Below are 22,514 nucleotides of genomic sequence, written 5' to 3'. Positions count from 1 at the left end.
CAAAAAACTACGATATTATTTGATCTAAATCTGAAATATAGACGTTGACAATCATTAAGTTCCACGTATGTACAATAGCGACACATATTAATATATTTCTTAGGCAATTGTTGGTATCTAGTAATGAAATTCTGGAAGGCTACAACTTTATTCAAAAGATTACGAAATGATGTTACAGTAATTTCGAATTTACGTTTACTCTGAAATTGTGGTGCTTAATCTTATGATTTAGTTCTTAACTTTATGATTTAATGGTATATATTTTTTACATACATTCATAATATCACGTTTTTTTGTCTGGAGGTGTACGAAATACGCATTTCAACACTTAAAGTGTTAAACCCACGTAAAAGAAGGCGGGATTATTGCCAATAATCGGACAAGTTAATTTCGGACTACTTTTGAGATTTTTTTTTTAATTATAAATAATAAATGTACCCCACTGATGTCCCACTGCTGGGCAAGGGTCTCCTCCCGTAATGAGGGAGGGGTTAGGCCTAAATTTTAAAAGGTCAACTATGCCCGACTGCGGATTCAAATCCGCAACCTCATGATCAGCGGGGCACACACTATCGATCGCGCCACAGAGGTATTTTTTGTAGACTAAGTATACCACTTATAATCTTAACACACCATAAAGGGTCACAATTGGTGTACTTACCGTTATGGAGCAGAGTTGAGTCCCTGGCGAGCGGCAACTCCGAGTCGGTGAGCGTCGCGTCGGAAGCGTTGTCGGACGCCGAGGTGGGCGTGGCGGGCGCAGTCGGCGAGTCAGAGAGGCCACTGCGCGCGCGCCGCCGCCCGCTGCCGCTGCTTGATCCGCTGCCGCTGCCCGAGCCGTACGGGTGCAGCCGGCCCAGGCCTACGACAAAATAACAAATATTTAGCACATACAATATATCTTCTTCTTATCGTTTGGTTAGTGGTCAATCTAGTGTCAATGTTGTTCAAGCCACCTTTTTCGTGGCTGTTGATAACTGTTAACGACTGTTAACTTAATTGACAACAATCGGGACCGACTTATTAGTTGCTCTCCGAAACACGGTGTTCAAATATATTATGACCGCGTCATGATTTGCTTAACCCACAGATCGTTAACCAAGCGTGATACAAGATTCCAAATGTAGAGTCTTTCTGAGTCTTAAATTATTACTCACAATTAGCTATTAGCAATTTAGAAAAATCACGAAGTTGACCAAAAATATAACATATATTTTTCCTCTACAATAAAATTGAAAATCAGAAATAGTATCTAAATATAACTGTATTGTATTGTACACAACGTTAACTCTACAAAGTTAGGTTAGCAATTGGTGTTTATAACTTTGACCATCAATAATCCACAAATGTCGATATTTGACCTGATTCAATCAATTAACCAATTTGATTCGGTTAGTAGCTGTTAATAGCTAAACCATAATTACATACATTTAAAGTTACTGATTTTGGAATCGAAAATTAAACGACCACAGAAATAGTAGTAGATAATAAATATAACAGACATTTATCATGTTTGCGAAGAATAAGATGTTAAAAAGGTTTTTGTGTTTCTCCGCAAAAAAGCAGAACATTTTCATAAAATCATACAAACAGAACTTCAAAAAGCCAAATAAATCATAATGAATTCTGAGGAAGATTCATAAGAGCGGGTACACAAACAAACAAAGGAATATCAATAACACATGAGAAAGAAAAAAAACTTGAAACATTCAAAGAGTACATTTGAAGTAGACGTTTCATACATCCTGCATTACGTACATATAAATAAAAGAGATACTATCGACAATAAATAAAAAGGAAAGAAGCCGCATAACGAACTCGGAAGGAAAGGACAAAAATAATTAGGAATAATATGGCTTCCGAACATGACAAAGAGTACAATGAGAATGCTTCGCGAAATGATTTTAATGTCGGAGATAAAAATGAGAAAATACGCGGTAAACTAAGTCGTGGCGGTATTGAATGTCCCGCTGTTTGAGATAATTATCCTTTATACTGATTCAGTTAGATCAATAGTCCGGTCACTCACATAATAGTTGGAGAAGAAGAGTTGAAAGAATATGAAACTAACGACCTGACGAGTGAAGAGTCAATTAATTTTGATTCCAGTTAAAGTATCATGGCTCACAGTAATAAACTATTTCATTAAACTAAGTCCCTTACGTCGTTAGATATTAACGAGAACGAGGGCTATCATAAAACATTCTCATAATTGACTTTTATAATACGGGGAAAACAAATACAATATCGGAGACAAAATAGGAACGGATCGGATTATACACAATAGAACATATCAGAGTTTTATTTTAATCCGGGCTCTCACAGTAATCGTATAAGATCATTAAGGAAAAAGTATCGAAAAGGAATAAACGGGCCATGGAGGGAGTGCTCTTGAGATGTAAAGAGGAAACTTTTTAATTTAACGCAAATATCCCAAGAGGCCTTCTCAAAGAATGGAAGGAAATAAAATTAGTTTTGCTACTGCCTCATTACTGGACTCGCGTTATGCTGATTGCATTTCAACTACACTTACAGATATAAAGAAAACTTGTAGACTTCGAAAACGACATAAATACAAAACTAAAAAAACTCTTTATTTCTCAGCTGTAATCATTTGAATGGTGAAGAACATATAATATATGTTGATAAAAATATATTAAGGCTTAAGCTTAATACCTTTTCTACGTAAAACTATAATGACGTAAATATTCAAGAATATTTCGAGTTCTGAAAACTTATGTTTTTCTCCAAGATAATATCGAAAAGAAATATGTTTGCTGATTTGTATAGGATTGGTACAAAAGCGGCTTATATCCCCGATTTAGAGCCTTCACTATTGGATATCTGGGAGCGGAGATAGACACGTGGCTTATATTTGACGCGGATTTTGCGCAGATATAATGTATGAACAAAGAAATGATAAAATTGTTCATACATGTAAATAAATTGGATGATTTCCGATGTCTTCCTGCTTTTGTTTCGTAAATATATAATATACAAATTCTGATATGTAAGCTACTTATTGCAAAAACTGTTGTTTTTGGTAAAATAATAAAAAATGAAAAGAGAGAGACAGAGTAGAGCAGTAGAGTTAGACTCCCACGATTACATGATTCTCTTCAATCGGTACTATCGGAAACGAGAATTTCACATTTAAAACGTACTGCTAAAATAGTTTCTACGGTTCCCGCTAGAGGCACACATCCGATTTTATACAAACTTTTTTTGACAGCTAGCTGATTTTCGATAGTCGAGAGTGGTAGAAAATTGAGGTACGATAATTGTCGTTCGGGTATCTGTACTAATATTATAAAGCTGAAGAGTTTGTTTGAACGCGCTAATCTCAGAAACTACTGGTCCGATTTGAAAAATTCTTTCAGTGTTAGATAGCCTATTTATCGAGGAAGGCTCGCTACGACCAATAGGATCAGAGTACCAGTAAAAAATGTTACAAAAATGGGGAAAAATTTCACCCATTCTCTCTTATGTGACGCAAGCGAAGTTGCGCGGGTCAGCTAGTCGACTAATATAATTTCAACAGCTATATCCAAACATAAATAACTTTAATGCAAGAAAATAAGAGCTTTACAAAATATAAATTTTAACACAAAGTCAATTATCCACAGTATTAACACTTAATTTAACCGTTAGTGAAAGTCCCATGGTTTACAACTTTACACCATAGAACACCGTGGCAGCCATGTCATGTCATAACATGACAACAGTTAATGAACATGCTCCTCGTTAATAAGCGATTTATGTACACGTATCGTAAGTTTAATTGCTTTAAAATAGTTTTACATTGCGGCTTTAGACATGAGAAATAATTCCTATGAACGAACTAACTAAGCAATGGTTATATATTGTACTTATATTTTTTTTGTTGTTACTGTCTTACTGTTAATCATACCACTGGTTTCCGACGAAATTGAGACAAGAGTTACGCTTTAATTTAATATCTATTTCAAAAAATGTTTATCAAATTACAACACTTTTTTCTATGTAACTATGGCACATTCTCTTTCTATCTCAATCACTCTCAATTAAAATATAACATTTTAAAGCATATAAATCACAATCAAATACAAAATTATAAATCCAATCCAGTATTCATAATTGTTAATTTCGCACATTATGTTAAACCTATTAAACAATCGATTAAAATAAATAATTGACTCACAAAGCTTGCTTTAATTAATTATATAATTGATAATTTTAACTTGATTACATACCGTGTGTTTTAAATTAAATCAATATCCGATCGGCGTTTGATCATTTAATCGAAGTCTATTGTTTAGCTTAATCACTCGTTCAGCAATAATTATGGCAACGAAGCACAATTTTGATGAAGCACAAAACTTTAAACTTATTTCACTCAGTTTCAGTATTGGTCCCAGTGTAGTCCCTTGTGGCACACCACTAATTTGCACAGAAATATTTTTTTTGCTAAAGTTCGCACCAAATACGTTCGTCCTTCAGATAAAATCACGCAAAACTAATTCGTTTAATGAAATCATGGATATTCTAGACTTCAGTAGCAAATAACAGTAGCAACCGTAGGCGGTGGGGGACTAACATAAATAAAAATACTGTCTGTTTCCTCTTTGGGTGATAAAATAGGTGATAACGGGTCGGTGCAGGACGTCCGCGGTGATAACACTTGACCGGTCAATTTTAATGAAACGAATATTGTTTTAAATGAAAAAGAGCTTTGTTAATGCAATAATTAAAGTATTGACTCATGATTATGACAAAAATAGTTTTTGTTGTTGGGAATTTTGTTTGTGATTTAATGGTCTGGGGTTATCACTCAGGAATGCAAGGATAAGCGGAGAAATGACTCAACTTACATTTGTGAAAAAGTTGCTTAATGTATTAAATTAAATCGTGTAAGCCTTGACATGACACAATGAATCAACAGATAAACCATAATTGTAGGCAACGAACATTGAATGTCACAATAAAAAAGGATGTGATATATCAAGTTGGTCAATACTGAGAAATAGACTGAGCAATCTCTGTACGAAACATACCTACGATGAAGTAAATCATAGTCTAAAAGAGGCAAGCGTTAATTTTCCGCGGCCTTTTTAGCACAAAAGCTAAACGGCAGTTCCCAAGCAATCAGAAGTACATAAACCCCTTTGTAAAGTCTGCTGATTGTAGCACAAAGCATACATTTAAAGTCCAACAATGAATCATAAGCGCCCAATTTTCAATTTTCCGCGAACTAATCCCCAAAAGATTTAACTTCACAAATTACAATAAAAATTCTATACAGACGAATAGTGAACTCATAAATATACAATTGGCGGGTTGCTTACCTAGCGGAATCACGTCGACTGCCCGAATGTATACGATGAAAAAATATATAGAATAAAACGCAAAATTCTCTTTCCGCACGTATTGTTAGCGGTTCGTTACTAGTGGAAAGGAAAACTACGATTTGAATTCGACAAAGTCGCATAAACGAACTGACAAATCTCCTCCCTAGGGGGGCGGTTACAATTGTTGCAAAAAATAGACATGTAGACAATCGTTACTGCACACCCCCAGAGAATGTTGACGTCGCGTATTGATATACGGATGAACGCAATTACGTTTATGCTGTTATGTAAATCAACCATTGATTTGCATTTTTGGGATTGAAAGTATCAATATTTTTGGATGCGATTGCCTTTTGTATGCGACTGATGGCGTGGGGGTTCCTCCTTCAAGAAATAACATCACAAATAAAACAAAACAAACAAAACATTGTGTTAAACCAACCATTTGCATGGAATAATATATCCTTTTTACGCAATGATTGTAAATGCATTTATTTCTGGCTTTTCGATAGCAACTGTGGGAGCAAATTCACACCGGAGACCACGATTGATTTATACGCGGTCAATTCAGGTATTCAGTCACGGGAATCCCTATGGTTTAACCTCTAAATCCCCTTTACGCCCACGACAGCTAACTGATACGGTTTTTACCCGTATCTAATACTAAACAGGATGCATTATACTCATACATTTTATATGTCCAAATGATAAAGAATTATAAATTAGTTTCCAGCAAAAAGATGGCTATTTAAGTAATAAAATTATTTCATCTTTCACATGTCGTACATTTTCCTTGATTTATTTCATTTGTATAGAATTCTACACCCTTTTTTCCTTTATGTAAATCAATATGACTTCCCAAAGTCCCTACTTCAGATATAATATTCTAAACACGGTGGCCCGCGTTAAGGCAAACGTAGAAATTTGTCACATGAGCGATGGTTCGCCTACGTGTTTCGCCGTCCAAATCCCAAATATAATCCGTCGCAGTTCAAATAAAACACACCTTTATTACTTTAAAGAGAAAAGCTTAAATCCAGCGCGGCGTCCTTCGGGGATTTCATATTTCATACGAGAGCGGACGTGGATTATCGTGCGAATTTATATCTTAGCGTTCTAATCAAAAAGTACGCTTTCTGTCGCCCGCCGAGCCGGCCTCGCTACCTTTAGTGTTGTAGTTACGCAAAGTGAGACTGTATGATTTGATGCCAGCAAAAGTAAAGAAGGTTGACAAATAGGTCGGGCGTGCCGATGTTCAGTTTTATTAAAATTAAAATGTTCTATCGTGACATTAATAAAATGCGCTAAGGTTTAGAATCGCTCGCGCATCGCCGTTTAAATTTACAACGGGAACACGAGGGATAAGCTGAACATTTTTATTATCATGGCGCTAGTTTATTGCGTCTCGAGTTTGAGCATTAGAAATAATCTTCAATATGGGGTGTATTATTTACGTTTCCGAGCGTTGCTACATTTAAGAGCAGAAAATTGTCAGACCGGCTCTTAATGATGGCTTTTCCGTCGAAGAAATAAATGCAGATGGAAATAGACGTTTCCGATGTGGAGGGAAAACGTTTGTGACGGCGAAAATTTCTAAAAACAAAGCAAACGATAAATCTGTCGGTCCGGAGCAAAACAGCGGAGTGGAAGGGCCCGTCCACAGCCGTAACTCACACCACGTACAATTTTACCGACAATTTATTCGACATCAACTGTACTTGTCAAACGCTGACGTTTGCGTATCGGAACAATAAATGATAGACATAAAAGAGTGGCTGGAGACAACTGAGACTTAGATATTGTGGTCACGTAGCAGACGCGCCACTCCGCGGAGGCGCAATCTTCCACGAAAGAATTACATTTATCCAAAACATGGCAAAATCTTGAGTAATTCAATGCATATACTGGATGAATAGAAGAATAGAGGAGCAGCTATTGAAATATCTGACGCGCTAGCGCCTGCCGTTATTTATTATATCAGAATAACAAAATGGGAAAGAACATAAGAATAACAAATTCATATTCAAAATAAATTCACCGTTGAGTTGATTTAGTGATTGGATTTGGTGCGAAACTCTATAACTCGCGACAACAGCTTGTCTAATAAATTTTGTGAGACTAGAATATATTTGAATGGATTTTTATTGCGCTAACACATATGATTCATGCAAACAGATACAACATAAAAAAAGTTTCTTTATTGTGTATGTTTTTATTAGCGATAGTGAACGAAATTGAGTCTATTTTTCTTATTTTATGGGTTTTAATACTAAACTTTGTTTATGTATCTTTAGGATCTCTTTCCTCAAGATTGAGTACTCATGTACGATCCGAGTAAAAGATAAACATTGACAGATTGTCTATTGTTTACGACCACCATAGTGTTCGGTCATTTCCGTTTGTTGAATGAACAAGTTTACGGGACGATAAGCAATTGCTCGGTCTTTCTATTTTGGTAATCGTTGTAATTATAAGCTACATAGTTATACTACGTATAATATACAGGGGACAGACAAAGTATAATCTCAACAAGTTTGTTTACATTATTCCGCTGCAAAAGTCGTAAAACCTGTCAACACTGTTGACTTTACGATGATAAATAAGTAATTTAACCACAGTGAATTGGACGTTGACAGCTTATAGACCTCTCAATCCCTGAGGCACAATCAGACGCAGAACACGCGATGATTGCGAGTCATCCGAAACTTAGATCCGAAAATCCCTACACCGAGTGTTTGTTTTTGATTTTTGTCTAACGAGACAATGGGGAAATGATGAGCACTGTGCCGTACGTCGCCTTTGGGAGTTCACCCCATACCCACCCTCGCGTTGTTACTTCAATGAAGTTTCAACTTTATATAGTTGGCAGGACGGTTCGATTTTATTTAAAACGATTACGGAGATAGAATGTTTGTCCGCCGGCGCGGTCACATATGGCGTCGAACGGGCCACGCAGAGTGACGGCATGCCACTCGAGGGACCAGGATTGGCCTCCAGTACTCCACGGGACATTCACTATGTCGTTGGACAGCGCAGTTGTGACGAGATTTAAAAATCAGGTGAATTTACTGGTTTTACGTTGTACGGACTTGTTTTTATTTCTGTTAATATTTTATTTGACGGATTGCTCAATCGATCACTGTCATAGTTGCTATATTTATTACAGTTGTATGTTACACCTTTATTTCGTTTTGTGCTTAGGTACAATAACCGCAAATTATGAAAAGTTGTTGTGAGTTGTTACATTGGAATATGTGGGAGTTAACAATGCTTGATTGCGTGGGAATAATACAAAATATTTTCTTCTACGCCATTTGTGAATATTCAACGTTCATTAGTTTTTGTTTTCATAACTAAAGTCTTATATTGAAACTTGTTTTTGTTATATTGCTGAATAAACCACGTGTATCTTCTTACATGAAAGTGTCCCAAAATTAATGCGACAACATCGACTATGTACACAATTAAAGCAACGAATCAATGAGATGTTCAATTAATAGGGCACCAGTCACTAAATTAGTGGATTAGTCAGTGCTAACCGAAAATCGATGAGTTACGTTCATGTACCGCTAATTAGACGGCTCTTGTTTACCTTTGTAATGATCTGACATCAAAGAGGAATCTGGATGAACCCCCTTGCAAGATCTACGCTTGGTGAAAATCTGACAGAAGTTTAAATCACAAAGTAAAAAGTTTTGAAAGGCTTTCTTGTTAGGACCTATAATTTCGTACAAGACGAAGTCGTACAAAAAGTACTTATCTTATAGGTAATGAAATAAATTGTCAATAAAAAATCCAATCAGAAATGATCAGGTTTTCTGTTAGAAAAAGTTACATCTCAATTGGGAACGATAAAATAAAAGTTGTGTTTCGTATTACGCCCTAGTGTTTTCATTGACGTTCTATAGGTCGTATATTACACGATATTATAATACTTTCAACTGTTGGGATTAACACAGCGATGGCTACGTTACATTTGCATTGGTAAGCGGCTCACGATTTATATTCTTTTAACATGTGAATATTAACGTGAAATATATTTCGCCGCGTTTTTGTATAACCATTTGCGATCCCATCGTTCCAATTACACTCGAGGGAGTAATTCAAAGTTGTAATACTGGATCTGTCTGTTCTACATTTCATGGCGTACGGCGTATCGCGAACTCAAACTTAGTGATTTATTTACGTTGTCGGCGTATTGATCGACTGTATGAAGGTACAGTTTAGGGAGAAATGAGGTCAAGTGGATAGGATACACTCCATGTCATTTTGTTTGTTTTACACGAGCAAATAATCTGGGAACGTTGAAATTTGATTGAGTTGTATACTTGAAGGGAAGCCGGATTGTTTGATGCTTCTTCCAATGTGGGCTTTTGATATAGTTCGTGGGGAGTTAGAACTTAATCTGTTCGTGATTTATGAACTGGAGTTTATTGCGCGAAGTAAAGAAATGGTGACACATGTGTTGTTTATGCAAACTCGACATCTGTGACCTAAGTTGACGAGATTAATTCAGTTTAATGTTTTTGGTAAATATTTACTTGATTTGTAGAAGACACTTTATCTCTGAGTGACTCAACGGCCTTAAATATAATGCACAAAGACATATTTTAGTTGTCTGTTAAAGAAAAAATAATCTATATACGAAACTTTACGTCTATAAACTGGAAACTGGTACATACGTTATCTGAATTGATACAGTAGCACAATGTATTGGTATATAACTGGCTTAATAGCGTTCCATATCTGTCCCCTTTAGCTGTTACGGCGTTTACTGCACAATTGATTACGATTGTGGCGCAGTGGTTATGTTGGTCACCTTGCTTAAAGCTCGACTCACTGGTATGGGGGTTCGATAAGCGTGATTTAAATGTCATTTGCTATGTGCAAGGTCTGATTAGTTATACAATGAAAAACGCTTACACGACTTTTATTAGTGAGTTTGTAAAATATTTTTTTGTGTAATTTAATATATCAGGCATATTGCTAAATTTTGGCGTTGCTTATCATTTAACAGGAAACCCGCATTTAAATATATATTTATCAGTACCTACCAGTCCAAAGTAACACAGAACTAATCATCCAACAAAAAGTTCCCAACTGTCCCATCTAAAACAAATTAACAGTGTCTCCCACTTCTATATAAAAGACAGTAACTAAACCTACATTTAGGAAGAAATAAATAATTCAAATTAACGGAGAAACTATCGAACACACCGGAGGTAAATAATTGAAGTAATTGTTAGGTCAAAATGGGGTCAATTAATCATCGGATGCGGCCTAAAGCCGCATTATCAATTTATAAGCCGACCAAAATACTCTATAATGTTTGAGCCGGCATTCGATTTGCAGCCAACAATTTCGGTACTAACAATGTGGCCGATTCAGCGCTACATATTGACACGCAGAATTAAATGGAACTATCTGAAATTGTAATAAGTAAAGTAACAATAGGCTTATTTAACAATACCTGGTTTACTACTGATTTTCGATACGACATTTCCGACTCGAGTTATGTTTTTCGTTTATGATCTTACACTTATTTTCACGCACACAATCAATATTGTTTACATTAAATTCTAGTATTCAAGAGAATCTTTGGTAAGAATAAAACTGTGTCCTACCTAACAAATAATATAATTGTTGAGGCTCGCTTTCAACACAAAATATCGCTTCACCTCTATTTCACCTAGCATGTAATGCTTAAAACACTAATCAATAACCACGTTGCTACTTTTAGACATTGCATCGTACCATATAATCGATAAGAGTCACCTTAAATTACAAGTTATCGATTCTTTTTGACGACAAACTAATAGCCGTTTTATGATATTTAGATAACGGATAGGGTGATACAGATACCTTTAGTAAAAGAAGACACTAATATTGACTTTTATGAAACTCATTTTTTGTGTTGATAATAAAAACGTGACTTGGGGTTGCAGAAAAAATGTAAATAACATAATCTATAGACGATAATCTGGTATATATGGAAAGTAAGTGATTTAACGCCTCGCCACATCCGCCTAAGACCCCATAAAAAGTGATAAGTAGACCCACCATAAAATCACGGCTTCATCCCATGGGACACGACACTTAACTCACAACATTATAACGCCGGTACACTTGGACGGCGACTCGCGTTGGTGGCTAGATAACATCGAACAAAAAACTCTGACCAAATTAAATTGATCCGTCCAAAGTCTCGATAAATGTCACTACATCTATTAAGATAAGCTCTTGATAAAATGGTTATTATCCGCGTAGGCGAACCAATTCATAGACGTTCTTCTAGATACGGTTCTAATTTGGTTCGAGCGTCTCCATTTAAACAAATAAGTTGGATATCATTAGGGATAAAGACGAGAATACTTCAGATACGTTTTATTTTCTGTAATTCTCTGTCTGTAATTTTGTTTCTAAGAATTAGAGCGAACGATTTCTTCAGTAATTTATTTAAGCGTCTCAGATCAAATGGGGACAAGACACAAAGAGAATCGTTACCTAGACCGTAACTTTCAAAATAGAAACAGGCTGACAAAAACAGTGACAGCAAAAAAGGAACTTCATCCTCCCAAATTCAAATGCGACGAAAAACTCATAAATATTATATGATTGGAGAGTGCAGCGTGCTTCTAAAAGCGCACTAAAAAACCTTTGTCCCGTTTCAAACAATAAACCGAAATATCCGTGTGACTAGAGATGGAACATTGGACTGTAAACTTTATCTTAATGTCTCTACACGGTTTAAAAATAACGTCCATGTGTTGGTTGTTCGGCCACAACAGCTCGTTGTTTGTCGCTCCACTTTGTAATACGTGTATTGATGGCTCTATACACTTTTTTGTCCTTCAGTGTATGACTAACAGCGTAGGGGCTATAGAAATTGTTGGTTAAAGTTGACGAGTAATAAAAATCGTGTACCCATTGACATGAATGGTTCGGTCGTTATTTTTAGTTTGGTTCCTATTACAAGATTTTTGTGGTCTATCCACTTTTTGTGGGTTTTTACTGATAGTTTATTTTCGATTCGATTTTTTAGTTTGCATCGCATCGTTACATCAAGCGAAAATATTTTTAGTTTCAGTTGAACTTTTTTTCGTTCCCATTTATGAATTACAATTTGTTTTAGGCTTCAGAAATCCTTCAAGTAGTTCTTATTTTATTTATATCTTATCTTAATTGACAACAATCGAGATCAACGTTTTGAGTTCTTTCATAGACAGATGTACATACGAATACATATATATATTATAACATCATGGTTGTTGTACCTGAAAGTGTAGGTGTGATGAAACACCCACGTCTTGCCATTTTCAATTCTAATACCATGTAATAAGAAGCGAGCCTAGTGCCATTTCAGATCGCTTAATGAGTCCAAAATGTGATCAATTTGACATTTATTAAGCTCAATATATAACTTATTTTTATAATTAAGTTACTGTTAGTGAATTTACCGCCTTAGCGCGATTTTCTACAGACGATACTAACGACTATATAGCATTTGACATTTACTTAAAGAAAATAGTTCTTGGGAAGTACGCTAGGGGCGCTGAACGGGTTCATATAAAAAGTGTCGATAGCTACCCAGCTGGCAACAGCCGTTTTCACAGTAGCGCGATTCTCTACATTCGGCACATTTAAAATGTATTGTAAGTAAGTAAGTATTGTAAATGTTTCCCCGCAAGGGGCGGTGATTTGATTTCCATACAACATAATATCTCGATAGCTAGCCGGTTGTCGATACTCGATAGTGGTAGAGAATCGGTGAAAAAAGCAACAAACTCTTGGCCACACTTCGCCATGTTGTTTTGTTAACTGGTTTGAACCAGTTATCCGATCTCTCATTATGATTCATATGTTCATTAAGTACGGTAAGTTAAAAGCAATTGACAATTGTACTGCTGTTCATTAGAAACAATTAATGGAGTTCGTTTAAGCTAATCACTTGCTTCCGTATTGTGAATGATACATGTTTATGCAGCTTAAGTAAGTAGCTATAAAGTTTTTAACAGTGGCTATTTAACGCGAAGATATTTTTGATATGCTTATCTTAATAGTAAACGGAACATAATTTTGGTTTGTTTTATTTTAAATACCTATTACGTGCTGTATTTCATTCTTTATTCTGCGTTTTTCTTTCAAATATTGTATGTGACTTTACAATAAAAAGTAAATTTATATTTCATGCACACTACTAAACTACAAATCTTTATATATAAATTATATATAAAAATGTAAATAGCTAACTAAAAAAAAAACCAGGAACATTGAAACCTCAAAAACTGCACCTATTTTAAACATTAAGCAGTCAATACAAACAGTTTATGAAAATGCACATTTTACATCCACTCACAATCTTAACATAACCTAAACACCACTTTTAAGTGCCACAATAACAAAGGTAATAAAAATACTTGTTATCAAGTGCAGTGAGGTGAGATGTTATCAGAACTAAGTGTGCACATGGGGGTAGTTGCGTCTGTATATCATGGGGGGACGTTTTAAATTGAGACTTTTATTGGTCTTAGACTGTGCGTCATGAGGTAGCGGGGTCGATGACCGGATGGAAGATTTGAAGAATGTTTTTCTAGGCCCTCTAGTTTTGAACCCTTGATATCTATAAAACGTTTTGTGAGATGAATGAGAAAATAACATGTAATATGTAAAGACTTGGTAAGTCCAAGAATAAACTGTTCGATTTAAACCACTCGGTATAATATAGCTTGAGTGTAACCTTCCCCGAAACGTAAGGCAATTAAATGCGACACACATAGTCGTGTTAATTCCCGTATTTTAAAATTATTTATTTTACGTTCCTTTATATTCCCTTTTAAATCACAATTGAAAAATAGTTCTTGTGAAATACGCTAGGTGGCGCTGTTTACTTCTATTTTTCCTCTCAGTGTCATATCTATAGACATAATTTATGAAAAGTCTTGTAGTTGATTCTAAATAAAAACTGAAAAGACCCAAAATAAAAATATGATTATAAATTGAACACATTACACATATCAACAGATCTTGATAGAATAATGTGTAAAATGTGCTATCTTCGCTTCCCGTTCATATGTCGATATAATATTATACGATACAATAGAATCGATTACAAGGGAAATGACGAGAGTGTTTGATTTACTGAGTGATTTGTTATTTAGATCAAATGATCATGATATCATGCGCGTACATTGGATGGTTTAGGAAAATAAAACATAAAAATGTTGATAAAGTTCAATTCTTGAAAAAGGTTCATGTTACTAAGTAAGGGGTTATTTGAATTCCTGTATAATAAGATGTACGGATGTGAATGAAGTGGAGAAATTTTATAGAGATGCAAGTAGTGTTCTTTTGTATCTGCCTACCCCTTCGCATAGAAGGCGTGATATTGTGCAAGTATGTATGGTAATCCCGTATGTTTTTCAAAGTCAAAATACAGAGAGACTTGTTATAGAATTTTGAATTGAACAAGAAATACTACAAATATAAACACATTTTTAAACAGTCTCTGTATTAAACTATGTGATAACTATAAGTAACTGAAACTTGCAATAACAATCGTACACTTTTCCAATGCCTTCATAGCCACAATTCTCCACAATTATACTTCAAAACAAAAAAAGTCAAACAACTTATTCAATTAAAACAAACAAATAAACAATACAAGAGTTAAATTAAAACAATTTTTGAAACAGCTCTCCGTAAAACAGAGAATGTATATTTAATTCAATGCTAACTAAATAAAACGATCGAATCGAAGTAGCTTCGGCACGAATGCAAATTATTTAATCACTTTTACGCTCACCGGTAAACGATCAGTGGGTTAAGCAAGTTTTAACAAGGACATTTTATAGATGGGTCGGTTAATAGTATTTGAGTTGAACGTCTTTGTGCTTCAAGTTACGGTTGTTGTCCATTAAAACAATTACAGTCGTTAAGTCATGTCTAAAGCTTAAAACTTTAATGCTAGGATGTCAACAAACCAAGTTTTTTGTTTTTTTAACCCATGACTGTCCCACTGTTGGGCAAGGGTTCCTCCTGAATGAGGGAATGAGTTAGGCCTTGAGTCCACCACACTGGCAAGTGCGGGGACTTTGCATGCAATCAACAACTATACGATATATAAATAAAATACTTTGTATTGTACTGAAATATACTGTAAAAAAAAACATGGTAGAAACAGCCGTGACAAAGTTTGTACAATTAAATTGTTTCGTTAATTATTTCGCTACGTTTTATTCATTTGGAAAGCTTTAAGATGCTTATTATTTTAAGCTGTTTGCGTTGCAAATGTTTGGAGAGGTGGGAAAAGGCATGGTTTTTGTATTTTATGAATCATTTTAGTGTAATAAATTTGTGCGCCACCTTTTGGGTTGTGCTATTCTTTAAGTAATTTGGAATAACAGTGGTTTAAGTTTCTACTGAACGAAACTTAATCTGGCGGTCGTATTATCGACTCTATTTGGCTAATTGTAATGTTAATATCATTAGATAGAAAGACGAAACATGGATACAAACATACATACGATATCTATTGCTTATTACTATTTTCATAACTGATCTTTTTCGCGCTTTAGTTAGCTTAGTAAGTTAATTGCGAATATACCTAACGTATTTGTTCAAAAATGCCATAATCATGTGAACTGTTAACACAGCAGAGCGTGTTATTATGTAAAATTGATTTTCACACAAAATGGCCGCTGTAACAAGCTTTGTCTACATAACTCCGTCGCTTAAATAGAAAACAATGAACAAAACAACGTTGTACGGCGTCCATACAAAGCCTATCGGGCCCTATGTGACTTTGCGATGTCGGCCTCTATAAAATATTTTCAATACCGAGGGAAATTGGTCAAAAATGACTCCCCAACAAGATTATCTTGGCCGCCGCGGGCCTGCGACAGAATTGTGACTTATTACTTTCATTTTAAAGTTGATTTTCCTTTGATAACTTGCAAGTATTTTAAGTATACTGTTTCAGCATTATGTAAGTTACTTCGGGGACTGAAGAAGTAATTTGTTGGGGGCTTATTTAGTGTTCTTTGCTGAGAGACTGAATTTATTTGGGAGCGTGTACTGTGCGCGACTTGTTCAGATAACAGCTACGATAAATATGGGAAAATATGAAGACTCACATTAGACGAAGTGAGAGTATAAAAATGTATATGAGAAATTCTTGAGCGGAACATTCTGTCTTGCTTTTATTAATGATAAATATATTATAGCTCCAGTGTTTTATCTACTATGTCTTAGTATGATGTCATAACTTGTTTTATGATTCCGTTAATATTATTTGACTTGCCGCATATCCAAATGCATTTAAAGATTGATTCCCTATTTCAGCAACTTAGGGAACCGGAATCAATAAAATATAGTCTATAGGAAGAGTTCTTACTCACTGATAAATATTATTGTAGAGCTGTAGATCTTTTCAAGAGAAAAGAACTAATATGTAACGAAATTTTAATTCTAAGTTCGGTAAACATTAAAGAGACGTTCCTCAGAAATCCGATCACTATAACTCATTGAGTTGGTAGTAAGATATAAAGACGCACTTACCCAATTGACAGTACATATTAGAACGTTTGCCCGCGGGACGTACTAAAGAGACAGGGATCACCAACTTTTTCCATCTAAAAGTTCCTCTATAAATCGTTACGGAACACCGAACGGGGACTATCGAAAACTAACCCTAGCCAGTCTTATGGACAATTTATGGCAGATTTGCATTACTACTGACTAAATGACTCGACGATTCCCAAGTTTTTGGTAACGGTTCAAGGGTTTTCCAATTTATAGTGTTTGTCTGATGAAGGGGTTTCATTAATGGGTTTTGCTTTTATGGGTTTTTAATGCATGGGGTTTGCTTACGCATGCACGTATTTTCAAATATTTTACTACTTTTTCAGGTAGAGTTATATCGTGAATGTGAAACTTAAATAAACTGTAAATTGCTATCCGTACACATTGTGTAAAAGTTTGTTTGTTCTTTTGTTACTTGCACAGATACTTATAATCATGCCTTTTTCCGATAGTAGTATGCAGAGACCAAAGAACGCCACTTGGTAGATCTTTACAAACTTCCGTTGCCTCATTCACATCCATACATCTTTGATCTTTTCAAACAGGATTGGTCATTGTTTTTTTGTTAATCAATATAAATCACTACCAATTTCAACAGAGCTAGGCAGAGTAATATATACCAAGGCAAAAAATACTATTTTCTACGGTCGGAGCAGTGAGTATAAGTTACTATACTATAACTTGGAGCTATTGGCTATAAGGCTATAAAGAGGCTCAGATAGTTGCACTCACCGTGCGATACACGATCAATAAGGTAAGCAACCTTTAAATTGGTTTATTGACAAGTAGCCTCGCCGCCCGAAGGCTTGTGCCAAAAAGTAGACAGCCGATAATGAAGCTAGGCTTAAGTGGTTTTGCAAACCACTTATATATCATATATTAATTAATGTTATAAATGTAAAAGACTATTTTTCTATTACAAACTTAGGAGTAAACGACTGAATAGGTTTTCTTAAAAAAAATAATTGAGGGTCATTATGATTTTGGATCAAACACAAGCTACTATTTTATCCTTACTCTCTTATGAATAAGCGTCGTGTAAGTTCTGATAAGTATTTTATCACTTTCAAGCACTAGTAAACTGTATATGAGTGAAAAAGACAAAACACTTAACTACATATTTAGAGGACGACGTTTATTAGCAAGACAGTTAAATGTAACTAATAAACATCAAACATTTGTAGAGAAAAGCAAAAAATGTGGTCTGATTTTGATTTTGTCTTCTTTTTGATTCAATATAACAAAAGTATGTCTATATAAAGTTCAAAAACATCAATAAAGTAAAAAATCGTAGCTTCTTTGTCTATTCTTCCAAAAATAGAGACATTTGTTTTTAAATTTCAAGAAAGCGTTGATTGCAGCGACTTGAAATAGAATCAGTTTTGTAATCCTGGGGCTTTGTGTGGCTTTCTATTCATCTAACCTTTACAAATTATTTAGTTATATATACAGTCAGAAACAATAATATGTACAAACTGGATTTTTTCAATAGCATTTTTAGCATTAAAAATAGTAAAATTACTGCGGTTTACTGACTTTTAAGTGATTTTACAATCACTGCGTGTGGTTTTTTGACTAACAGCAATAAATAAATTAATATTTAACCACAAAACGTACAATTGTAAATGACAACATACAATTGACAGAAGGTACATACTTTTGCTCATAACTGTACCATGTTTTAAAATACTGCTAAAAATTTCAAGAAAAATAACTCAGACAATCAACTAAAGCTCAATTTATAAGGCTTCAAGTCTAGATTGTATTTTTATTACTGAGAGTTTTTTGACTGTAGAATAACCCTAATTTGAAATACAATTTTATTAGCATGAAACCTTGCAGGTTCTCGAAATAAATTATGATCAATTTCAGTTTTATGCAAGATAGTTATAGTTATCATCGTTATTTGACTAATATTACAATTTATTTGCTACGAAAATGGTAATTTTCAAATTATTAGATTTATAGCTGACACTATTCTAATAAAAAATATTTTCTGTCATTCGATTTTTGCGAGAAGATGAAATACATTTTTAAATCAAAAATAAATAAATTTAAATACTCATCTGACGCATTATATAATTTTGTTGGTAACAACAAAATTACGCGACAAGACACCTCATCTAAAAAAACAAATATGATCTAGAATAGTAGTTGTATATCATACTCTTCTGGCTACGCCTCGTACAACAATCGTCATATTACGAAACAAGACCAATAAATTACATGAAAATGAACTAAATAATTCAACTACCACTAAAACATTCAATTAAAACTAGTCGTAGCGAGATATCGATTATTTATCGTACAGACTTCTAATCGAGTATCGAGTTACGCGGCTAGTGTAGTGACGTAACTCGCCGCTGTGTACTGAAGACATTAAAAACGCGTTAACGAACGAAATGATCGAAATGTAATAAAGATACTAAATATTTGAGATGTATGGAATTTCATGTTTATTGAAGAAAATGTAGTAAACAAACCCGGACGAAGTCACGGTAAAAAACCAGTTGTATATAAATATGCACTAGGAGTGTGCATATTTATATACAACTGGTTTTTTACCGTGACTTCGTCCAGGTAAAGAATTTTCGAGGTAAAACATAATAATGTCCTATGTGTCAAAGTTCTTGTAAACTTCTTGTGTACCAAATTTGATCGAAATCGGTTAGTTTGTTGTTGTAACAAACATCAGTGATTTAGCTTTGATTTCCTATTTATAATATTTAAAGATCAATACAAATACCTCACTGATTATTCCTCAACGTCAAAGCGATTTCAATTCTCACTTAAGTGTTATGTTATTCAAGTTTCCTTTTGATTAAAGACGAGATTGCTTGATTAAAACTGTCTGTCTGTCTGTACCGAGTGACTGCGGTCTTTGCTTTACAGCTGCTTGTTTTCAAGCTCTTTGAAATTTGAAAACTTTCACTGATGAGTAACTCAAACTGTAGGGAGGAATAGTTCGTGTAACTTTTTATATATTTGACAAGCTTTAGACTTTGTTTAGCCCTGAAAAGTAAGGAAGGTTCTATAATATCTTAATCGGTTGATTTATATCTAAATGGTGTCAGTGGTTTCGGTGTCAGAATTGAAAATACCTACTGCTACATTAATGATATTAGCATGGGTATTGGTATTTTTTTAGTGACAGGTAACTCATGCGGAATTTTCACACATTTTTCTCAGACTGGTGAAAAAAGTAAAAGAAAGTACCTACAGGGTCAATTTCAAACTGGAAAAACAATTTTCTATTATTCATTCCATATAAAAGAGGCTTAATCAATTGCTTTTAAAATTATTTAAAAGTTGTACCTATAAACATTTTAATTCAAAATTCCAACGGCCATACACTACCCGTTAGGTCTCATAGACAGTAGAGCATCATATTTTAGCCATAAAAGCAATAAAGAAGAAATAAAGCGGTGTCATTAAAGACGACCATCTACTAAGCAGGTAACATACGCAATGAATCGTGCGCACTCCGGGCACGTGCCGAACCCACACTTATGAGAACCCTCACCACATAAATACAATTCTGCTCCGTATCATATCATATTTCTTGCCTCACTGATTAGATATGAAGAATAATACTTTGCCAGGGTAAAATAATATCCTGATTTATTTCTAGGGCCAAGATAACGGCGCCAAAGATGCGCCCATAATGGTCCGCACCGGCCCGAAATTGTCCGGAACGGGCCGAAAGTGGCCGTAGAAGCGCGTATTTTTACATATTATTTTCCAGGGGAAGCATTAAATTACAGGGGATTTTTTGTGGGGAGTTATGAAAGACCATATTTTGCGAAGGTGTGTGGAATGAAAACGACTCCTGCGTTCGAGAGGCGAGAGAAAAAATATAATTACATGCTTTATGTGGTTCTATTTTTTATTAGGGTAGGCTTTTGTGCGTAAGTTTCTGGTGTTAAATCAACGCGCGAGAGGTTTAATGTGCTATTTGTCAGAGTAACGTACGGTTCAGATATTTGGCTTAAAGGATACACGTTTTAAAGCTTACCCATGCTAAATAAAGAATGTTTTTGAACCTCTTTCACTTCAAAACTGCTAAACCGATTTGGTCAAAATTTACCAAGGTAATACGTTACATCCAGGGGAATGACATAGGCTATTTTCAAGGGAAAACCGCGCGGTGCCGTGGGTATAAGCAGGTTACTTTATACTTTAGGACCATGTCTCGTGCAGTATTGTCTACATATTAAGCATTCCGTTACAGGTTCAATGCCAGGGTAAGGACTGTCTAAGTGCTGTGTATTGTACAAGCAGTGATTAAGGTGGTAAGTCCAATACCTTCACTATCAGATCATCTCCATGGATCCAGTGTTAGCAACTGGAATGAAAAATTAAATGATAAAACACAAATAAATACAAAATTTTGCAAAAATAAAGAAACATAGCGGGCTTTGCCTGAAACTGTGCTGTACTGCTGTTTCTAGCTGTCGTGAAGGTGACCGTGGTCAAAACTTATATCCCAGATCGGTGTTATAGTGAATGGAAATGTTTAGTAGTAAGTTGAAGTGTAAATAACATAACTTCTCTTTAGGACTTAGAACATACCAATCATACCCCCGTAAAATTGAATTTAACATAGCATAAATACAATTAAATGTCAACTTATAAACACCAAATACTGATCATAACAAAAGACGACGAAAAACTCTCTCGAGAATAAAAAAAAAGCTTCTGTAACAGCCTGGCCGCAAACACGTTAAAAATAAAATCATTGACAGTTCCACATTTAAAATATTGATTCATATCGAAACTGGAGCCGGTTATTTTTAATTTTTATTCAGTTCTATTTTCGAAGTTTGAATGTGGAACGATCACATCGGGACTGACCTAGTTTAATACTTTCTATATATTTATAGAAATATGGAATATTGAATGTATTTGTATAAATATCTTAAATTATAACCGTTCTCAAACGTTTCGGACAAATTTAATTCAAAACATCACACACTATTTAGATAAGGAAGGAGTTTATTCGGTAGGCAAACTGTTGGCAGCAAAGTAATCGCAAGCACAATAATCGCATTGCCATGACCAACCATTTGAATTCGATAGAGGGTCCTTATTATTATGATTTTAGAAAAAAAATAGTTAGTTATTTCATATTCAAATAGTTTTATGGACAGTTGAAAGGGATTGCCTTACTTCTATAAATCATCAATTCAGGACACTTATTTCTAGAAATAGACAATATATTAAATAAAAAAAATGTGTAATGAGAACAAAATAATATAAAGTAATTGCGAAGGATGTTATTAAACGGTGAGTTGATATCTAAAACCTCATTTCTAAGTATCTTTAGGCAAACATTCTGCCACAAACTATTTGCCATCCGCATCCAACCCAAATTGTCTACAATCCATTATTCCATTACGGCAGTATTATCCTTCAGGGTCGAGCTGTGAGGTCATACCTGCTATTATGTATTCAGAGTGTCGTGACCATCGGGACGAGTCGAATTTTTATATGTAATAAACAATTGATGAGTGAATCAGAATCGTGAGGCGAGTTTGTAAGTGAGGATCTCGATTTCGAAAGTTGGTATCTTGGTAGTGGATATAAGAGTGTTTTATTTTTGTTTAT

The 22,514-nt window shown here is 34.7% G+C and overlaps 1 protein-coding gene across 2 annotated transcripts in view; it reads right to left on the bottom strand.

The window, feature by feature from the left end:
* Ten-m (teneurin transmembrane protein Ten-m) overlaps positions 1 to 22,514 on the bottom strand; it is a 231,416-nt gene that overhangs the window by 161,810 nt on the left and 47,092 nt on the right. For both annotated transcript variants that reach the window (XM_076116239.1, XM_076116237.1), the window contains exon 3: positions 662 to 862. In XM_076116239.1, coding sequence (XP_075972354.1) covers positions 662 to 862 — 201 coding nt within the window. The remainder of the gene's footprint in view (positions 1 to 661; positions 863 to 22,514) is intronic.

Source organism: Anticarsia gemmatalis, chromosome 7 (assembly GCF_050436995.1).
Source record: "Anticarsia gemmatalis isolate Benzon Research Colony breed Stoneville strain chromosome 7, ilAntGemm2 primary, whole genome shotgun sequence".
NCBI lineage: Eukaryota > Metazoa > Arthropoda > Insecta > Lepidoptera > Erebidae > Anticarsia > Anticarsia gemmatalis.
This window is presented reverse-complemented; position numbering and strand designations above follow the sequence as displayed.